Below are 8,574 nucleotides of genomic sequence, written 5' to 3'. Positions count from 1 at the left end.
TAATGTGGAACTCGCATAAAGTTTGACAGTTCGTATCACCTACAATTTTTTTTCGCGTCGAATAAATTTGTCGTCTTAAATTTATTAATATATAATATTGAAAAGAAAAAGTATGCATCATAAATAAAATATAAACTTTATTGCTATCGTTTTGTTAAGAATTTGTGTGGAAATATGTCTTCAAACGTATTTACTGCTTGAACAGAATGGTGTAGCTGTAGCTGTTGCCTGTAGCACTGTCAAAGTTAAAAGATACGAAAAAAATATACATCGACACAATGAGAAGCTGTAGCTGTAGCTGTAGCAGTAGCTGCAGCGCAAGTTGACTCAACTTTAACTTTTGGCGACGCTACAAGCTACATTTGAGATGACAGATGGGGAAACCCATTTCATTCTTTGACTTTTCCCTTTTTTTTGGAGCGTTCAATGCATTTGAGAATTTTTTCTGGTTTTGTAACTTTTTTATAGTATGCTACCATACAAATTCACGGTACATGACTGTTTACCTCCGCCGGTTTAACTCTGCCAGTTTACCACCGCCAGTTTACCTCTGCCAGTTTACCTCCGCTGGTTTACCTCTGCCAGTTTACCTCTGGACAGTTTACCACCGCCAGTTTACCTCTGGACGGTTTACCTCCAGAGCAGGTAAGGTAGTTTGAAATGTGGCTTATTTTGCTCACAGGGTGCTTCTTAATAAATGCAAAGGCCGATATTTCTGCTTCTTAGTGTTTTATTTTATAGTGTTATTCGGCCGTGAGTTTATTTATTTTTAAAAACTGTTACTCATAAATGTTTTTATGGTCAATTTCTCGTTTTTTCTATTGAAGAAAGAGAAAGATTGAATTCTGTTAAATATTCAAAAAAAAAACACAAAAACTTACTTAAATATCAAATGAATATTTTGCTTTAGAAAAAAAACGTTATGGTGTTGTGGAAGTGTCATAATTCATTTCATAAGTAATACAAATAAAGAACAACACAAAACTAAATGCCAAAAGTTTTCAATTCGATGCTAGTTTTGAAAATAATAAACTACCTTATCTGCTCTGGAGGTAAACCGTCCGGAGGTAAACTGGCGGTGGTAAACTGTCCAGAGGTAAACTGGCAGAGGTAAACCGGCGGAGGTAAACTGGCAGAGGTAAACTGGCGGTGGTAAACTGGCAGAGGTAAACCGGCGGAGGTAAACAGTCCTGCTTCGACAAATTCAGTTCAAATATAAATTTCATATGCGTTGAACATGCCCGAATAAATTTCCTGTGCCACACAATTGTGGGCGACCTTTGCTACATAGTGAGCGTTTTTATTGACAGCTTATACTACAGCGATTTTTTTAGCTACAGCTGAATCTCATTCTGTTCGTTGGTAGCGTTCATGTGAATACTGCTTTAGTCAACTGACAATAGGTCAGTTGACCAAAACTGCCTATTGTCCACATATGTCGCTCAAATGCTGTTTCACATTACACAGTTTGGTATGGTAGTTTTTGGCAGAAGAGAGTGCTCACTAGAGAGTAGAATCATTTTCCCTTAAGACAAATTCTTCCCAAGAAATTTCTTTGGCCAGAAATTGTTGGTCTGTCAAATATCAAAATGTTATTTTTTTTCCGCATTGATTGAGGCCCAGACAAACCATATTTTTTGGCAGTTCTCCTCTCTCTGAGAGACATACATCAGTGCTCTTCAAAATTGGACACACCAACAATTGCTGTCCAAAAATCTTGGAAACAAACCTACTTTGTTAAAATAATTGGCCAGTTTATCAAAGATCTTGGTATTTCCAGAAATGTTTAAAAAAAAATTTTATACAAATTTCTCTTTTTTCCTTTTAGGAATCTGAGAACATTATTTTCATGATTCGAATTTTCAAGAATAATCTGTCACACAATTCAATAACTATGCAAAGAAATGCAAAGCTTATTTGATTGGAGGGTTGGTTTTTATGTTTCATTATTTCATTCTGTCAAACCATTTGAGAAAATTCTCAGAAATCTATGAAATATTAACTGGCCAAATATAATAACAAACAAACAAACAGAAAAAATGAGAAATTTTTATTTTATTTTGAAGAATCAAAAATATCAGAAATTTTACAAATAAAAACAACCATGTTGCATTTGCTTCGATTTGGTTTTTAAATATTTTGTTTCATTTTAGAAATTCAAAGTTTGTTTTTGAATGTCATATCAAAGGAGATTAATAACAACATTTTCAAAATCGAATTCATAGCATGAGATGTTTTGTTTTGACTGATTGGTGTTATTAAACCATCACTTGTAAAGGGTTTGTTGGAGCCTGATCCACTGTTAACAAAATACCATTCAGAATTTTTGAATCGGTATATTAATTAAGATTGTCAATCAAAACATTTACATAAATCGGAAGAATTTATTGAATCGATGTTTCCATTAAATGAAACTAGCCCAATAAAATCTATTCGAATTCCTTGCCTGTAATATGAACAGCCCTATTCTTAAAATCTTGCCTGAACGCACAATTGTTATGTAAACTTCTTGCCTTTGCCTGTCACTTTTGGCAGGTTAATTTTCGTTCGCAAAATATCCAGTCGGGATTTTGCCTTATTTTGTACAATTTTCAGCAATGGCCTCGTCTGCAACTGCTAAAAAGCAAGATATGCCTCCACCCGGAGGCTACAAAGAAATTCCCTTTGCTCGAGTGCCAGCACGAAGCTACTTCACCGGTAAGTCCCTCATTTCACTAAGAACAATTCACTATCCAGCTTCTTCCTTCTTACATCACTGATGGTTTCTGTTCGCTTTGGCAGGTTGGCAAATGATCACTGGTTATGCAGTCTCTACACTTGTGGGAATCTACGTTTACTATTTAACTGCAAAAAAGATTAAACGCGAAGAAATTGAGATGCGTTCAGCCGAGAATGTCATCTTTCCAATTTTGATTGCCGAGCGTGATAGGGAGTACTTGAAGCAATTGAGAAGGAATCGCGATGAAGAGGCCAAACTTATGGCCAATGTCAAAGGATGGGAAGTAAGTTACCACTTTTAGTACGAACATAACATTTAATACAATTTTAATTTGTTTTAAAGGTCGGCACATGGTACGGTGAACCTGTCTTCAAAACATTGCCTAAGGACAAACTCCTAACTCCAATGTTCAAAGAATTCTATGTTCATTCTGACTACAAAGATTACGCTAAGAGAGCCAATTTGAAATTGTGGACTTAAATCGGTTGAATTTATAGTTCATATTTTTTGTTGTCTCATTACCAATAATTGGGTATAAATCTTCATTTATTGATGCAAGTTTATAAATCAAAGGAAAGACTTTCATAAAAACTAATAAACAGCAAATGAAATCACGAGACTTAGTTTAGCTGTCTTATCATTTACTTTAAAGTTATATTATCATCCTACATTTCCATTCTTATACTTACTATGACTCCACCAATAAGCTAATCATATTGTTGGTGTGATTCAAAGGCAGATGAAGACTACGATGTATCTGTTCCATATTTTGATTATTTGAATAATTTTGATGCCAGAGACACAGTATGAGCATTAGGAAGAAAGGGAAGGGTTGGGAAAAGATGTCGTTGTGCATTGGTTTTGTAATTATTGAACATTGAAATGACAGGGTAGACAGTGTGTGGTAAGGCATAGTAAATTCGAACAACTATCTGCATCACAATACGACCAATTTGCAAAATCAAGATTATTATGGTTAGACTGTTCATATGGACTAATGCAGCTGGCTCACTAGAGATTTTAGTTCACAAGGACATGGTAGCCGAACAAATTTTAATGGAAACATGTGATTTTTCTGTAGTGAACATCTGCAAGTTCAGAGGATATAATGTCACCTTGTTTCCTGTCCTTGGTGGAGAAAAAACAAGAATTCTACCCACCAATCAGTGGAGGTGATACATTCTTCCAGAAAATAAGCAAGACTAATGCAAACAATCCAAGATCCAACTTCTAAAACGTATATTTATTGCAAGGAAATATTACAGGGAAAAAATCAATACCTAAATAACTGACGAGACTTGATATATAAAAATGATTTTGAAAGCAATTAGTTATAAGCTCGCTAAGCTTGTCTTATTGACGGTCACGTCGTCTTCGAATTGTGCCATCACATGACGGAATATGCCTTTGTAGGAAGCCTTCGAAAACGAATTTTCTTCCACACTTTTCACATCGAAACTCGCGCTTTTCTTCAAGCTGAGCTTTATGCTGTTTAAGCATTTCTTCGTTAGAAAACTTCTCTCTGCACTCGTCGCAGGCATAGCGGCGCTTGGTGTGGCGTGAATCGAATACAACTGTAAAGTTTTTCGAACAGAACGAACAAACATACTCTTTGATAATCTTCTTTTCGCTGGGTGCCCCATCGGCATTGATTGGATTGCCAGCTTCAATAGCAATTCGTTCTTCAAGTTTGTGGGTTTCCAAATGGGCTTCGTACTTGGTGTCGTCAATGAACTTGCGATAACATTTGGGGCACTTTTTGGGGCCTTTGCCAGAGTGGCGCAGCATGTGTTCTCGCAAATAGGTGCTAGAGTTAAAAGTTCTCTGACAAATTTCACATTTTCTGCTATCATTGGAAGAGGTTTCCTTCTCACGAGTGCATGCTCTAATGTGCAACTTTAGACTCCCGGCAGCACTATAGCAATTGCCACAGTTGGGACAGTAGTAGGTCTTGGCACGACTGGTTTCTGGCACCATGCTGTATTCTGCCGAATTATCGCTGTGGTATGAAGTGTCGGACATGATCGAGGCAACACCACTCGGTCCCGAAGGAGTTGCATTGGTAACAGTTGCAATTTCCACACAGTCCCCTTCATTTAGATGAATTATTTGCTGTTCACTATCAATTTCTCTGATCTGATGGAGATGATTGGCTTCCAGCGTTGCCACTGCAGCGGCAACTTCTTGTGATGGCTGAAACGTTTGTATGGTATAAGTACCGTACGCGCCGTCGTGCAAAACTACCGGTACCACTTCATCTTCCACCGTATATTTTTCCTGTTTTACATTCATGCTTTTTCTAAAAATAAATTGTTTTAAAAATTAAATTATTTAGTATTTTTTTTGTTGTTTACCGCGACAAATTCTTGAAAATAGTCAACACCCGACCAATCCAGAGAGTATTTCGAGGGTTGAGTTTGAGTAAATTGAACGAGAGCTCTTGTCACAAAAATGAAAGAAAGAGATGAAAGATAATTTCCTTCAATTTTTCCCTAATGCTTAAGGACATTTTGTAACGTCAAAGCGATTTTCAATCAATAAATTAATTACGACAAAATCAAAATATTCCACTCTCATATTCATAGATTGTAATTAAATATTTGTAAAATTCAATAATACAAATTTTGTATCACCATTCAGCAAAAAAAAAATGAATGCCAATAATCTCCCAGCAGTAACTATAGTGAGACTGACAGTTCTTCATCAAGAGTCCGTTCATTTTTTAACATCCATTGGGATGTTTAATTTCGTGTTGGATAGGCTATCCTGGATAGGTGAGTTTTTGAGATACCTTATTGAATGAGTTAGATAATTTAGATAGCTTGCAAAATATAAAAACATGTTTTATTTAGATTTCTATGACCAAAACTATTGTAAAACAAAATTTTCAGAGCATTATTTTAATAACTCACCAGATTTTTAGCAAAAAATATAAAAATTTAAAATCAATTTCGTAGTTAATTCAAATTAAATCCATACGTTCAATAAGGTGTTCTGTCAGATATTCATTTATACCAGAAATGCTTGGATACATTTAGATTTCTTTCTGACTCTAACAAAAGCAATGTATCTCTTTTGAATTTTATTACATCAAATGTTTGTATATAAGTTGGTTTGAAGTGTATAAAATGTAGAATCGACTACATCTCTTTGAAGACTTCATTGTCATTAATTTTTCTGGATGTGGCTATAATTTTAAAAATTGCTTTTAAAGGGCCTTGCACATCAGAGCGAACAACGAATGGACGAACAATCGTAATTTTACACATTGCAAAAAGTCAATTTCAAACAAAAACACATTTAAATTATAACAAACCAATTGATACTTAGTTTGGATAATAAAATTTGCATTTTGTTCTCTAAAACAAGACAATTTTGTAAAAACAATTTGGTAGTAACGAATTGCAGTGTGGTTGCTACGAACTGTCAAACTCTATTCGCGTTCCACATACCATCCACACTGCAACGAATAAATTGTTCGCGCTTAACTTAAACTCAAAATTATACCACTCTTGTTTTGTTTGTTGAAAAGGGTAGATATAAATTGACATTTTGTCGCTTTCTGCGAATAGAAGTAAAGCTCATGTGAAAGAAAAGTCAAAATATGCAAACATCTACAGTCTGCAGTTCGTAGCTCACGTGCACTGCTAAACACCAGATGACAAATCGTAAGAGACATCTGACATTTTAGTTGTAGCTGCCAAAAACTTGAACATTAAAATTTTCGACTATTTCTATTAATCTACTTTGACTAATTTTGAATTAGAATAATCAAAAAAATATCTTAAGAAATATTTTATAAATAGAATAGACATATTTTAAAATGAGGTAAATAAAATTTCAATATTGGTAATATATACTGGCCAGTTTATATTTTAAATATCAAGACAAAAATAGACAGAGTAGGAGAATAAAATATTAACAAAATTCCCTGTTCAATATTACCTAGCAATGAAATTAGCTTCTCATTTTTGTACTCCTTTTTGAATTGTACGTAGAGATTTTTGTCAGATTTCTGTCTGCAATGTCAGTCAGTTTGTATGATAAATTTTGTTTTAAGATAATAAGATATCTCGGAGATCTTAGAAATATAAACTGCCAAAATAAATGATTAGTTGCATGACACAAAAATATTCTTAAAAGTTTATGAGATACATATATATCTTTAAGAACGCGTCCATATCGAAGAATTCGAGTTTGAATTGTCAAATGTGGTTTGATGAATATTTAATAAATTGAAAACATTAATGCTCACATTCGACAAATATACTGTCAAACATCACTTTCAATTGCAGTTTTTACCGATGCCTGTATGTTGCCAAACCAACAAATTATAAAAATATTTATTTGTATATCTATCCAGCATATTTATCAACCCGTTTAATGGAGCGTTCACATTTTCAAATTCTAAACCGCATTTCAGGTCCTACTCAGAACATCAATTAATTTTCAAAATATGAAGAAACGTCCTCATTTGAATTTTTTAAGTTTACAGAAAAAATAAATAATCAGAAAAATGCCTCTGATAATACCTTATTCATAAATAAAAAAAAAAAACAGCTTGAAATGTTCTTTAAAATTAAAATTTGCAGCAGTTTTCACAAGTTTATGTTAATATTCTCAAATATGCTTTCCAAACCTGCAAAATCTCAAAATTGTTGGATATCCATCTAGCATATTCGAGAATCCGTTAGATGATGCGTTCACATTTTCAAATTCTAATTAATCAAACCGCATTTTTCAAGTATATCTGAGAAGTATGAACAACCCCAAGTACATCAGCTGTAACGTTAACTGTAATTTTGTCAGTGAGTAGTGACTGACTGCAAATAAAGAAAAAAAAAATGTTCAAAGCGTTTTTCAATTGAACAAATCAAAAACAGAGAAATGAAGATTCGTGTTTTTAAATAATAATTAATGTGTTAATAATATGCTACGAACAAAAATTCAATTTGAAGACCTATTTATGTGCGTATCAAAAAAATCATTTTTTTATCAAGTAGCGATAGACATTAAAATTATAACGTAAGTAAAACTTTCCTACTAATGAAATGATTAACTTTTTGCAAAAAGCGTTGTGTAAATCAATTTAATATTTAAGGGTTAACTTAACTCACTAGGATCCGAATTTTCTTGATCTTTTGAATTTGTCTTTTTGTTTTAAATTGTCCTAAGCCTCTATTTGTCTGTGCTCTTAATTATGTTCAAGCGAAAGTTAACTATTAAATGATTGGTGTGATCGGTCTGTAGTCGACGGTTGAAAAGTCAAAAAGCAGCATATTTTTTTGGTCTGGTTCCTGTAATGATGCTTTAAAGACATACTCAACAATTTTAAAAAGATTCCACCTGGAAGGCCAATTTCAATGCTTAATATTTCCGAGCTACACCATATTTCTATCTCTTCAATTTTGTTCGTGTTCGAACTTGGAATACCTATAACTTTAAGTTTTAGTTTTACATATTTCATATCATACTGACTTAATCGTCTGGCTTTACAAGGTCGAGCTACTTCAACCAATTTTCTGGGAATTCCAATAGATCAACAGAACCGTTTTATAATTGAGATCGATTGGATATGCTAATACTTATCTTGAAATAACTCCACACAGTCCAATCAAACCAGTCAAAGAGCTTATCCGTGTATTTCTAGCTTTAGTCTTTCACAAAGATATTATGAAACTTCTTCCAAATATGTGGTTTCACGTTGTTTACTAAAATTGTTGCAAGAGATCACATAGCATAAATATTTATCTTTAGTTTTAGGATCCTTCTATTTGAAAAATATTTTCAGCCATATTATTTGTTGTATTGAAAAAGAGAAATACATCAAAATATTTTTTGTAAATACCTACAAT

At 33.5% G+C, this 8,574-nt stretch overlaps 2 protein-coding genes across 2 annotated transcripts; one reads left to right on the top strand and one right to left on the bottom strand.

Moving 5' to 3' along the window:
* The first annotated feature begins 2,509 nt into the window (after positions 1-2,509).
* LOC129939269 (NADH dehydrogenase [ubiquinone] 1 alpha subcomplex subunit 13) lies at positions 2,510-3,342 on the top strand. The gene is made up of 3 exons (XM_056047234.1): positions 2,510-2,697; positions 2,782-3,002; positions 3,062-3,342. Exons 1-3 carry the CDS (start codon positions 2,598-2,600, stop codon positions 3,197-3,199), a joined length of 459 nt encoding a protein of 152 aa, XP_055903209.1. The 5' UTR covers positions 2,510-2,597; the 3' UTR covers positions 3,200-3,342.
* A 599-nt stretch (positions 3,343-3,941) lies between these two features.
* Positions 3,942-5,228, bottom strand: LOC129938771 (zinc finger protein 682). Its single transcript, XM_056046510.1, has 2 exons — positions 5,074-5,228; positions 3,942-5,018 (listed from the first exon to the last, which is right to left on the bottom strand). Exon 2 carries the CDS (start codon positions 5,009-5,011, stop codon positions 4,073-4,075), a length of 939 nt encoding a protein of 312 aa, XP_055902485.1. The 5' UTR covers positions 5,012-5,018; positions 5,074-5,228; the 3' UTR covers positions 3,942-4,072.
* Between the last annotated feature and the right edge of the window lie 3,346 nt (positions 5,229-8,574).

The sequence above is a fragment of the Eupeodes corollae genome, chromosome 1, assembly GCF_945859685.1.
Source record: "Eupeodes corollae chromosome 1, idEupCoro1.1, whole genome shotgun sequence".
Classification (NCBI taxonomy): Eukaryota; Metazoa; Arthropoda; class Insecta; order Diptera; family Syrphidae; genus Eupeodes; species Eupeodes corollae.
Note: the sequence above shows the minus strand (reverse complement) of the source record. Positions and strands in the feature narration are given on the sequence as shown.

Bases quoted from the DNA above. Each gene is read 5' to 3' on its own strand.
- LOC129938771 (XM_056046510.1), bottom strand. From the start codon at position 5,011: ATGAATGTAAAACAGGAAAAATATACGGTGGAAGATGAAGTGGTACCG.
- LOC129939269 (XM_056047234.1), top strand. From the start codon at position 2,598: ATGGCCTCGTCTGCAACTGCTAAAAAGCAAGATATGCCTCCACCCGGA. The intron at 2,698-2,781 runs GTAAGTCCCTCA...TCGCTTTGGCAG, and splicing joins AGCACGAAGCTACTTCACCG to GTTGGCAAATGATCACTGGT. The intron at 3,003-3,061 runs GTAAGTTACCAC...TTTGTTTTAAAG, and splicing joins CCAATGTCAAAGGATGGGAA to GTCGGCACATGGTACGGTGA.